The sequence below is a fragment of the Xyrauchen texanus genome, chromosome 40 (genome assembly GCF_025860055.1).
Source record: "Xyrauchen texanus isolate HMW12.3.18 chromosome 40, RBS_HiC_50CHRs, whole genome shotgun sequence".
Taxonomy (NCBI): domain Eukaryota; kingdom Metazoa; phylum Chordata; class Actinopteri; order Cypriniformes; family Catostomidae; genus Xyrauchen; species Xyrauchen texanus.
Window position 1 is genome coordinate 23,900,984 of NC_068315.1, and position 13,677 is coordinate 23,914,660.

Below are 13,677 nucleotides of genomic sequence, written 5' to 3' on the forward strand. Positions count from 1 at the left end.
TAGGATAGCCACCGTCAATTCCCACCTCACGGGGGCTACTAGGCACGAAGCAGGGAGAATAGTATCTAGCTCCGAAGGTTTAGATCCATAGCTGAAGAGTCTGGAGAGAGCGTCAGCCTTGGTGTTCTTAGAGCCTGGGCGAAAGGTTACCGAAAAGTTAAAACGAGTGAAGAACATAGCCCATCTGGCTTGTCTGGAGTTTAACCGCTTGGCTGAATGAATGTACTCAAGGTTCTTGTGGTCGGTGAAGACAACGAAAGGAAACTTCGAACCCTCCAACCAGTGACGCCATTCTTCCAAGACTAGTTTAATAGCTAGCAACTCTCTGTTCCCAACATCATAGTTTTGCTCAGGGGAGGACAGTTTATGGGAGTAGAAGGCACAAGGATACAGTTTAGCGGGAGCCCCGTGCCGCTGCGTGATTACCGCTCACACACCTACCTCAGAGGTGTCCACTTCCACAACGAAAGGGAGAGTAGGATTGGGCTGCTTGAGAACTGGGGAACTGGTAAAAGTGTCTTTCAGAGCTTGGAAGGCTTGTTGAGCAGGAGTGTTCCATGTGAGGGACTTGGGTTTGCCTCGTGTCAGAGCAGTGAGAGGTGCAGCAATCCTCCCGAAGTTTCGAATGAAGCACCTGTAGTAATTGGCGAAACCTAGAAACCGTTGGAGCTCCTTCAACGTCTTAGGTTCTGGCCAGGACTGGACTGCAGCTACCTTGTTGGTTTCCATCCTCATCGTTCCTGCGGACAAGACATACACCAAAAAGGAGACAGAGGAACGATGAAAGGCACACTTCTCTGCTTTAACGAACAAATCGTGTTCTCTGAGTCTCTGTAACACCCTGGAGACGTGGTCTGTGTGTTCAGATAGTGTAGAGGAGTAAATTAGCAAATCATCAATTTAAATGATGAGGAATTGGTCTAACATGTCTCGAAAGATTTCGTTCATGAAGGACTGGAACACCGAAGGAGAGATAGCGAGGCCGTAAGGCATAACCTAGTATTCGTAGTGCCCCCTAGTGGTGATGAACGCAGTTTTCCACTCGTCTCCCTTTCTAATGCGCACAAGGTTGTATGCACTCCTGAGGTCAAGCTTGGTAAATATTTGGACTTTGCTGACTTGTTCAAGCGCTGGCTGGATAAGAGGCAAGGGATAGGCGAACTTTACAGTTACATTATTCAAGGCACGGTAATCGATACAAGGACGAAGTCCGCCATCTTTCTTGTCCACGAAGAAGAAGCCCGACACTACTGTGGAGGTGGACGGTCGGATTATGCCAAGGTTGAGCGCCTTGTCGATGTAGTCTTCCATAGCCTTAGTTTCAGGCAGCGTTAAGGGTATACTCTGCTCTTAGGGAGCGGGGACCCCGGGAAGAAGATCGATGGCGCAATCCACACTGCGATGTGGAGGGAGGTTAACCTGGGTCTTTTCGAACACATCAGCATAAGCAATATACTCAGAGGGAATGGAGACAGGAGACTTCATTTCGGGGCTCTCTACAGAGGTTGAGAAAACAGGTAGGTGAATACAATGAGACAGACAGTGATTATTCCAGCACAACAGCTCCCCCGTGTGCCAGGAAATATGGGGGTCATGAAGAGATAGCCAGGGGTGGCCCAAAACTACTGGGTCTCTGGGTGAACAAACAACGAAAAACTGAATGATTTGCTTGTGGAACAAGCCTACTTGAAGGGACAGCGGCACAGTGCTGTGGGTAATAAATCCTGAGCCGATCGGTGCTCCATCCAAAGAATTGACCTTGAGGGGCGGTTCAACCGGACTAAGAGGGATCCCAAGTCTTTGGGCCAAGCTATCATCCAAAAAATTCCCTGCTGCCCCGGAATCAACTAGGGCTGGGGCAGAAAAGGAGACATCGTTACGGGTCAAAACCACAGGGAGGCAGACTTGTTTCTGGGTAATGCTAAGAATGACTGATGTTCTAACCTGGCTTCTGGAGGAGGAAGGCTGAGGACAGACTGGGCATGAAGCGATGCGATGACCAGGCTTACCACAGTACAGACAGAGACGCTGTGTCAAACGTCTGGCTCGCTCTGCAGGAGTTAACGGAGCGCGACCAAGCTGCATGGGTTCAGGACTGGGAGAGATTTCGAGAGGTGGGGGTGTGATGAGTCGGAAACCACAGTACGTTCCTGGTTAACGGAAGAACTTCTGAAAGCGCGATCTCGTAGGAGATTATCCACTGTAATGGAGAGTTGGATATAATTTTCCAAAGCCAATGATTCTCCCCGGCAGGCTAGCTCCTTCTGCAATTGAGGACACAAACCCAGGCGATAGACAGTCAGAAGAGCGGGGTCGCTCCACCCGCTACCCGCGGCAAGGGTGCAGAAATCAAGGGCATAATCGTCTGCAGTGCGTGACCCCTGCTTCAGGAATACGAGGCGGCTGCCCACATCTCTTCCAGCTGCAGGATGATCAAATACAATGGCAATCTGGTGACAAAATTGATCATAGGAAGTTAGAAGGGAGCTATTTGCTGTCCACAATGCGGTGGCCCATTGTCGTGCTCTGCCGGTAAGTAGCGAAATCATAAAATGAACCCTCTCACTGTCGGAGTGCAAATGGGGGTGATATTTTAAGTAAAAACTGCACTGCATCAAGAAGCCCTGGCAATTGTCAGAAGACCCATCAAACCTCTTGGGAGGTTGAAAACTAGCGGCGCTCGGCAATACGTTGGGAGTATCAGCGGGTTCAGGGACCGGTACAGGTGGGACTGGATTCAATAGATCAGAAAGAACACGTACCGTTTGTAGTATTTCTTGGATCTGCTGTCCCTGGGTTGTTAACGCTTGTTCATGTCCCCCAACAGTAGATCCTTGAGAAGAAATCGCCGCACAAATCCGCTCGAGTGAGCCTTGAAGGTTTTCCGCTGAATCCATGATGAATTAATGAGGTTGGTTATTCTGTGACGAACACTGGACGAGATGGATTCAATTGCAGAAAACAGCTTTATTAGCAGACAGGCAAAAGTACAAAGGGGGCAAATCCAAAGGAGCATAGTTAAGAGGAGAGTGTGAAGTCGAAGCCAGGAGATCAGATAAACAAAACAAAACACGAGAATGAACAAACTGGGGAAGACAAGCGAAACACTAGAGTTGGCAAAGCAGAGTGGGTGACAAAACAATAACCAACAACGGTAAGGAGAAAGGGCAGGGTATAAATAGAGAAAATAAACAGTGCAGGTGAAACTAATATTCTGGTGATTGGGAACGAGTGTGAGAGCTGGAAGGGGCGGAGTGGACTTGGGAACTGGAGTTCGTTACAATTACAGAAGGACTGACCATAATATGGATCCAGCAGCTCAAATGATTGCTCTCAGTAAAGAAGGGCTTTCTATAATGGACTAAAAAAGCCTTAAATCTATTTATTGGACTTGACTGAACTACTACGGGAATATAGGTTTACCTGACATGGGGGATCTCAAATGGAATAACTATGGGGGTATTTCTAGTTGGTCACTTCATGCATTTTTACTGATCGGATTGCTATCCGGTTGAATAAGCACATTCCATTTACACTTGGCCACATCAATGTGTCTCCGGCACGGTGATATGCTGTAAATCCGATCTTGAATTCCTTTTCTTTATCGGTTAGCAATCCAATCAGTCAAAACGCATGAAGTGACCAAGTGTAAATACCCCCTATGGTAGCCTTACGGTTAAGAGTTTTTACCCTCAATACAAGATTTCCAGTTCTTCCATACTTAACACAGACCCGAAGCCTGCGCCCACACCTGCCATTGACAAGGTCACGTTCGTCCCAGTGCAGGCGCCAGAGTCACCAGCAACCTTGACCTCGCCTTCTTCCAACTCCCCTGGTGCTCCGCCTGAGTTCCCTAGTGTGCTGCAGCAACCGTGGACTTTTGATCCACCATCACCTCCTTGGTCTCCTGATCCACTCACCCCTCCTTGGTACCCAGGTTCGTTGCCTCCACCTGGGTCTCCAGTTTGCCCACCAGATCCCCTGTGGTCTCCTGGTCATCCACGCTGTAGCCGTGGTCTCCTTGCACAGCCGCCCGTTCCATCGCTGAAACCAGCGTGGTTTACTGCCACCCCATGTCTGCCCTGTTTTCTTGTTCATGTGTTGGCCGTCAGAAGTCATAAATGGGATGATCCCTAGCATCCAGAAGTGGGGTGCTTGGTTTATTGTACTGCATGCCTTTTGTCCATGTTTCCTGGTTGTTTCCTAATCTTGCTAACCATGTTAGTCTGTGTGCGTATATAATGCTCATGTTCTTATAGGCTGTAGTGTTTTTATTTTTATTTTGGATGCCTGTGTCTCTTGTGTTATTTGAGTTCATTAATTTAAGCTGCATTTAGATCACACATCTCCATGTCCCAGACTACCATCATTACATGGTGTGAATGCTGCCTCTTAATATGGCTGCCAAAATGAATATTCATCACTTACATGTTGCAGATGTGAGATGTTTAAAACAGTACCTTTGGATAAAAGCTGCTGGATAACCAGTTAGTAATTAGGGTCATTCTTAACATCTCTTTTAGCAAATATTTATGTGCTTGCTATTCAATTACATTTTCTTATGGCCTTGATGCTCAAATAATTAAATCTAAATTGATTCAATGACCCAGTGAATCCAGGAAATTTGGATTTTGTCTGTCCCTGAACTACTTTTCCTAATATTTCCTTTATATCTTTTCAGATTCTTCCTTACTATTGTGCCTTGGTTGACTAAATGTGTCTATAACATTGTAACCTTTCTGTTAGTGTTTGCATGGCTACATAACGTTATCGCAGCAGTTATCACACTGACGCACAAATGGTTTTCAATTACTTTGTTTATCAAAAGGTTTTTATAAACGGAAGAGAGGACAATACAGCAATATGTGTAGTAATTGACCACTTGAGACTGTACCATCTAGAATTAGGTCAGGGGTGAATCACACATGCACACCATTTAGTAGTTTTTAATTCATTTTTTTATCAACATATTCAGATGCAGACCACTTCTTTTAAAATCTTGATTTATATTCATCCTTTAAAACAGAGAGGTGTGCAATTTCATATGCTTTGTTCAAGGCAGAATTAAAGTTCTATGTAATTTACAGACTGTTAGTTGCATAAACTGTAATGCAGTGTCATGCTTTTGAGTCATTACTTTTTAGAAGCTGTGTTTTGATTGGAATAATTACTAACCTGTGATTCGGTTGTTCAAATATGTTTTTTTAAACTTGAACATATGTGCAATTCCCCTCAACCCTTAACTGGTGTGTGTTAATGACAAAGCTAACTTGCCATTCATTTAAAAGCAAATTACTTTTATTGTTAGTTTACAATAAAATGGCACACACATATACCAGTTTGACTTCTCTTACTGCTTGTAAGTGTTTTTATTTACTGTTTAAAGAACATTTAAAGAATTTTGCATTTATTATGCAAAATTCACTTTTACATGGTGTTTGTACATAAATGTGAGTTGGCAGTGTGTGTACACAACCACCCAACAATGCTAAAAGTCCACCCACTCCTTTTTCTTATATTTCTATTATTCAAAAACTGTGTCAAAATGAACGGTTTTCGTGTCTGCTCTAAAGAGACGTCACTTTAGAGCAGGCCTCGCCCAGCCTCCTCCCCTGAGTGATCTACACACAGTCCGCCATTTATTTATTTTTTGCTGTGCTGGAGCAGCAGCTCATTTGTATTTAAAGTAACACACACGAAATCACCCAAAAAGAAGCATTTATAACATGGTATAATAAATGATCTGTGGGGTATTTTGAGCTGAATATTCACAGACATATTCTAGGGACTCCTGAGACTTACAGTATATTTCATCTTGTAAAAAGGGGCATAATAGGTCTCCTTTAAATGGTTAGAAAGTTCCTCTGACCATGTTCCTGAAATATGTTCTTCTGTTTACATTTGCCATAGGAATGCCAGTCCTATAGGGGTGGTCCTGACTGCAGTTGTGGGTTTGTCCTACAGGATAGCTATTGCGTATGAGGGGTAAGTCTATAATTTTTTTTTACCATAATCTATATGCTGTGTCAAAAGAGGATAGTGAAATAGTGGAATTTACCCTGAAGGAATGGTTCACCCAAAAATGACATTTCTCTCATCATTTACTCACTCTCATGCCATCTCAGATGTGTGTGACGTTTACAAGAACTTACAGAATATCTAGGCTCTGAAGGTCCATTCAATGCATGTGAATGGTGACCAAAATTTTAGACTTCAAAAAGCACATATAAGCAGCATAAAAGTAATCCATACGACTCCAGTGGTTAAATCCATATCTTCAAAAGTGATATGATATTTGTGGGTGAGAAACAGATCCCAACAAATGACCCAACATTGAACCAACATATGGCATTAGTTTAGGGTGGGACTATGAGTTTGTCCAGCCAAAGAAAGATGGGGAGCGTATTCTGGAAACCTGCTTGAAAACACTGGCCCAGAACTGACATTCACCTTTATTTGTAACTTGTATTTTTTATATTTCAAATGTTTTTTAGCAAGTTTGAGACACGCTCTTGGTTTAAAAAAAAAAAAAAAGTTACAAAATCATGCAAGAGAAGGTCAGCCCATACAGCTCAACTGCTGCAATAAAAGGTTAAACAGAAAGCCTGATAACTTTCCTCCATGGCAACAGGTATAAATGCGGGGCGAGAACTCTCTCTCACACACACACACACACACACACACACACACTGTAAAGTCTCTATGGTGACAGGAGATCATCGGTGAGCTGAACTTTAATAGCACCAAAACAAAAACAACAACATATTATAAGCAGCCTGGCCTGAGTGTGCAGACAGATAATGATAGAAAACCTGGGAAGAGCTGTCTAATACAGTAAATTAAACAGCACATACTGTCTCCCACACAAACACTGGGTGTTGTTTTAGCCCAAAATTGAAAATAAATAAATATCCACCTATAACTGTCTGGACTGTTCTGTTAGTGTAATCACAGTATGCTTATAAGACTTCCTCCATGTGGTTTATGAATGGGTTGCATTGAACATGAATATTGGCACTAGGATGGGCCTTGATCCACTAAACAGACAAGTGTTCACATAGCAGCAGAATATGGTTGTTAGACCTGTATGAGAGTGATAAATACAGTTCAGTCATGACCATTCTGTGAATGATATTTCAAATATCTGCTTACGCTACTGTTGTTGCAGAGCAAGAGCACAGACTTGATACTGATAATGACATATTACACTGCCATGCTGCATCGAGCACGTAAGACATGATATTGCTGTCGTACAATTAAACATCCATAAGACATGCTGCATTGAAAAGTGAGACCTGTTGCTGCACAATTAGACATACATACAATCCCCATGAAGCAGATGTAGACAACTGGTGCTGGATAGGAGGAGGTTATAGAGAGAAAACTTGTAGAGTGCTGAAGTGAAATTGGCTTTCCTGAGGCAATGTAAACGATAGACAAAAAGTGCATGCAAGTAGATTGACTTAACAAATTACATGTCAAAGTACCTATCAGCTTGCATCATGGAACATGCTAACCGATTGTTTTAACAGATTACATGTCAAAGATTACAGGTACCTGTCAAAGGATTTGTTGCCTGCGGCCATGTAGAGTTTCATGACTGAACTTTATAAAAATAATTTATTGTACGTTCACACACATTTTTATTATAAATGAGAATGACAACACACTCAGACTTACAACTGTATTTTGAGGCTGATTCTGTCTACTTTTTGAAATATCCTTCATGCTGGGATTGTGCCAATGATGCATTCAATTTAATAGGTTAAATATTATTTTTTTCTATATTTGGATCGTTATTCATGATCCAGACAGTAACATTTCCACTGCTGTACACAAACCAGTTAGATGCTGTGCAGATGTTTGAGGAAGAATGGTTTGACTGTTGTTTTTTTCTCTCTGGAAGGAGACTATTTGTCTCCTTCCTCTTTTTCAGTGCAGACGTAGAAGTCTGAAAACAATCAGTTTGTCTTTGCAGTGAGATGGCATTGGGACTAATGAGATCAATTGGCCTTAGTCAGGGTAGACACCATATTTAATTCAGCAAGAATGAAAATAAGACTCTAAGAGATGGCAGTACAGTACTGTTTTGAGGGCAATTGATTGTGTAATTTATTTGCAACTGCATCAGCTCTCTGCAACACTGCACAACACTCTTTTCCATCATTTCATTGTAATTATTTTTTTTACTTTATCTGCTAGCACAACATTCACTTTGCCAGGCAAATATGTGTTTTGTGAATGTGACAGGGCGGAGGGCGGGGCCGGGTCGTGATTATACACACCCGGTCCCTTATTGGGCTAATTAAGCCCCCGAGAGGGATAAAGGCAGACTGTGGAAGGTGGTGCGACGAGAGACAGAGATCGTTTATGGCAGCTGACCGTCATGTGTGTGTCTGTGTCTTTTGTTTATTTCTTGTGTCTTTTGTTTATTTCTTCATTAAACCATTATTTATATTGTCAAACCGGTTCTCGCCTCCTCCTTCGCATCTAAAAACCTTTATTATGGTGCTGAAGACCCGGCCCCGCACTCCGCCCTGTCACAGTGAATAAGCTCAATCTTTAATGAGCTTAATTTACATTAAGAGCCATGTTTACACTGAAAAGACAATGATTTAATTTAAATATGGCGCTATGCTTTTTCAGCTAATTTACAGCCTGGTTAAAATGGATTCCGGTGACTAGTGTAGAAGACACAGATTTTTGTTCTGAAATACCATACACAAAAATGGAGCAACTTTGAGAGAATTCGCCCCTTCACATCTTCGTTTTTCAATGCACTGTCAGCCGAACAGTCGACACTAAGATACACAATGGTACAAGCCATTTAATGGACTGTGCATCTCTCCCTCACAGCTATGTTTTAATTCATGTTTAAATTAAATTTGCCATCTACTCTGAGGTCTACAGTACGTGAGGTTGTGCATCCATTAAGAACTGTGATTTTTAACACTTCTATACACATGCACACAGATAGATGTATACGCTGTGTGCCAAACACAGGCTGGTATACTATAATGGTCTTTACATTTACAATCCATCTGTGTGCTTACTTGTTATATTTGCAGACCATTCATGGAGGAGATATATCGACAGATGAGCCAGCGCTGCAAGCACAAATAGAAATCGAGCATGTTTAAGGATGACACCAAACTTCCTGACTCATGGATAGTGCTGACACTGCTAGATCTTAGATAGGCAAATGGAGACTTGTGGATGGAGACGGGGAATGCCCATCAATTTCAAATGTAACTGATGCATTTACAACATCCAAATGACATGGAACTGTGGTCATGACCTGTGTTACCCTGAATTGGGTACGGTCACTTATTGATTTGTGAATGATCACAGCTGAAAACTGCACATGAACAATAGTTTTATACTGATATGTGGAAAATTAATTGGCAAATACAACTTTCAGCAATTTTTTTTTCTTTTCTTTAAAAATGGAAGGCAGACTGTGAATGCAATGACAATCTTTAATGGTAGTAATCAAATATAATTTTTTTCTGTATCTATCCAATCTGTAGTTCTTTTTGACATCATTTATCATAACCATAAAAGATGCAATTGTTGTTGTTGTTTTTCCATAATTTATTCCTAATGCACAGTACATCCAGGTTGAAATCATATGGTCTATTTGTTGTATTGTGACGAGATTGTAAAGCTTTGATCTGTATAACTTGAAAAAGATTTGGATAAGTACGTTTGGAAGTTTCCTTCCAAATACATATCCCGATGAACAATTATATTCTTTTTCTTGCCAGACTGAATGGTACAGGTACCCAAAACCCCACTCATAAATCTAATGTTATACAAGACATTGATTATTTAATATACACCAATCAGCCACAACATTAGACTTTGTCAGTTCAAACCAGTCTGGCCATTCACAGTTGACCCCTCTCCTCAACAAGGCATTTCCATCCACAGAACTGCCACTCACTGAATTTTTTTGTTTTTGGCACCATTCTAGAGAATGTTGTGCATGAAAATCCCAGGAGTTCAGCAGTTACAAAAAATACTCAAACCAGCCCATCTAGCACCAACAATCATGCCACGGTCCAAATCACTGACATTTTTCCCCATTCTGATGGTTGATGTGAATATTAACGGAAGCATCTGACCCGTATCTGCATGATTTTATACACAGCACTGCTGCCACACGATTGGCTGATTTGATATTTGCATGGATAATTATTGTGCCAGATAGGCTGGTTTGAGTATTTCTGTAACTGCTGATCTTTTTATTTACCGGTATTTACTCTGAATGTTGCCAATAACAAAAAAACTTCCAGTGAGTGGCAGTGAGAATGGTCAGACTGGTTCGAACTAACTAAGTCTACTGTAACTCAGATAACCGCTCTATACAATTGTGATGAGAAGAATATCATCTCTGAATGCTATTTTGATATACGGGTTTGTCGGCACGAAGGGCACCTACACAATATTAGGTAGGTGGTTTTAATGTTGTGGCTGATTGGTGATCGGTGTATAAATTTGACATCACTTCTACAGAACATTTCTGCTGTATGACCTAATCTTACAATCACTTAACAAAAGAAATAGCTTCTTAAGAGGATAAATATTTAGTGTCACTTGCTGTTGCACCTACCTAGGGTTAGGGATTGAACAAACCCATAACCATTCAATTTTGGCATGTCAATTATTTTGCACTATCTGTGCTATAGACATGATACTTCAAATTGTGTGGCGTTTTGGGAATTACATTGAAAGAGGGACCTGAGCCATATCAAGTGACTAGAAGCAGCCAGTAAGAAACCACCCAGCAATCCCCAGAAGAACCTATCAACCATTCAAAGCAGCTTAGCAACCACCCAAACATCATGGCAGGATGCATGAGCAAGCACCATTTACATTTTCTTCAGAAAATTTCAAATCTAGTTTGCACTTGTTTTAGTTCTAAAACCATTACAAATTCTATCAAATCTCTTATTCAGTGCATGGCGCACACAGCCACGTCTTAAAATTGGTATAATAGCTCTTTTCTTTTCTTATCAGGGATCATATTCATAAGAACCACAGTTACAAAAGAACAGACTCTGTCTCTCACAGGTTTTGGTGCTGCTGCAGTAATAAAGGATCTGAGCTTTATCCCATGAGCCATCTGGTATTTATTGTCGTCAGCATTATGAAGACACAATCCTGCTCTTTTGCAACAGAACCAATCAATCTTCACAGAAACAGTCTTGAACTCTGTGCAACATCACTGATGTGATATCTCTGGTTGACAATCTCTCTTGAAAGACTACATTACGCTTGCAGACTTTACATAGTACAAGCACTGACCAGACTTTGTTTTCAAAACAAAGTAATCAATCTGAGTTAATCCATTTATTTATGCCCAAAGTCAAGTCGTTTTCTGAATTTCTTATTATATATAATGGAAAAAGATAAATATCTAATCATAATATACCAATTTGTATGCAATAGTATTTCTTATTATTATGTATCAGCTTGCCTGCAAACCTGCTCTTTGTTTGTTTACATTTAGTGTTTGGTTCTCTTTCTTAAAGGAACGTTCCGGGCTCAACACAAGTTAAGCTCAATCGACAGCAATTGTAGCCTAATGTTGATTACCACAAAAATGTATTTCGACTCGTTGCTCCTTTTCCTTAAAAAAAGCAAAAAAGCAAAAATCTTGGTTCCATTGAGGCTTTAAAATACTCACTCAAAAGTACAGCCATAAGACAAACAATTTGCATGTTAGCATGATTTTAATGTGATAAAATCACTTAAAAAAAAACTTTAAACACTCAAACAAATAATTTAAGATGCACTCATTTCCATTTCATAACAAAATTCCAATAAGTTCAAATGGGTAAACATTAATAAAAATCATTTTTATTTTAACTAATATTTTTTAATATTAAGTTCTATTAATTTAATTTTCTTAAAGATTGCAATTTAAATTGAAGTAATTTTGTTATGAAATGTAAATGTGTAAACCTTAAAAGTAGGCTAAATTTGTTTTGAGAGAATAGAAAGCTTGCATCCATTTTTTTTCTTTGTTTCTTCATTAATTTTTCTTCTGCTTTGTTTCAGTGTCTTTTCATTTATCCACTAATATATCATTTAAAATTGAAGAGTGCATTAATATTACACTCAACAGAATTAGACCCAGAAGAATAATTGGTGGAGTGGTGGTGGCGTAGTGGGCTAATGCACTGAGCTGGTAATCAGAAGGTCGCTGGTTCGATCCCCACAGCCACCACCATTGTGTCCTTGAGCAAGGCACTTAACTCCAGGTTGCTCCAGGGGGATTTTCCCTGCAATAAGTGCACTGTAAGTCGCTTTGGATAAAAGCGTCTGCCAAATGCATAAATGTAAATGTAAGACACTGTTAATTTAGTGTCTAAAATTTTGCTTCAGGACCCAGATTTTACATTGGACATCAAGTGGCGACCCAACACTGTACCAAAAGTGTTGGTTTTTGCACAGCTCCTGCATCTGTTTTTCCATGTCGTGTTTTCTCATTTTCTCTCTTTCTTTCCCCGTCATTCATTCCCATTATCCCTTCGCTATCTCTTTGTGCTGTGGCTTTGGCTTTCATCCATTCTGTGTACAACTTTGAAACTCAGATCTACCGCTGCTTTTTAATGCCACCACAACGCACCATGACATGCCATGACAATGCGCAAATCAGGCCACATCTTTGAGGATGATGGAATCGATGGCAGCTGCCTGCTGTGGTATTTCTCGCCCTTCACGCTGTTGTTTAAGCCCATTAATGAGCTGGAGCTGTGTATGCTTCCAAACCAGGTTTTTACACTCTTTTGGTTCTTGGCACTTCTGTTCCAAAGAAAAACTCATTATAATCACATGCTCTTTTAGTTGCTCTTTAGGGAAAATTCACCAAATTGTCATTTAACGCTTTGCTTTGCCCTAAAGAAACCCTTTGATCTTCAAGGCAGTGTTGCTGTCATTACCAATGGGTAAGGAAAATTGTCTGTAATCTCATTACAAAGTAATAAGTTACTGTCATGAGTTGAATCAAGAAATGGTATCTTGAGCATTGGTAAAAGTGTTTTTAGTCTGTAATGCTCTTACTCATTATTAATTATTTACTTACCCTGGTAACATTTTACAATAAGGTTTTTTTTGGGCCTGGGTAGTTTTGGGCCTGGTAGTCAGGGCATGCTGAGTGACTCCAGCCAGGTCTCCTAAGCAACCAAATTGGTCTGGTTGCTAGGGAGGGAAGAGTCACATGGGGTAACCTCCTCATGGTCGCTATAATGTGGTTCAAGCTCTCGGTGGGGCGCGTGGTGAGTTGTGCATGGATGCCGCGGAGAATAGCGTGAAGCATCCACACGCGCTACTTCTCTGGTAACACGCTCAACAAGCCACGTGATAAGATGCGCGGATTGACAAACTCAGACATGGAGGCAACTGAGATTCATCCTCCGCCACCTGGATTGAGGTGAGTCACTACGCCACCACGAGGACTTAGAGCGTATTGGGAACTGGGCATTCCAAACTGGGGAGAAAAAAACTATATATTTTGACAGCATTTATTAGTGTTAGTTAATAAAAAAATACATTTGTTCAATATTAGTTCATAGTGCATTAACTAATGTTAACTAATACAACTTTTCATTTGAAAACATTATTAGTATATGTTTTTCATTAACATTATTTAAGATGTATAAATGTTGT

General features: G+C 40.9%; 1 protein-coding gene across 1 annotated transcript in view; it reads left to right on the plus strand.

The window, feature by feature from the left end:
• The window catches only part of LOC127633891 (phosphatidylethanolamine N-methyltransferase-like), a 111,577-nt gene extending 100,481 nt beyond the window's left edge, over positions 1 to 11,096 (plus strand). Inside the window, exons 6-7 of the mRNA XM_052113266.1 lie at positions 5,911 to 5,985; positions 9,069 to 11,096. Of these exons, the coding sequence (XP_051969226.1) occupies positions 5,911 to 5,982 (72 nt within the window). The 3' untranslated portion in view covers positions 5,983 to 5,985; positions 9,069 to 11,096. The remainder of the gene's footprint in view (positions 1 to 5,910; positions 5,986 to 9,068) is intronic.
• The last annotated feature ends 2,581 nt before the right edge of the window (positions 11,097 to 13,677 follow it).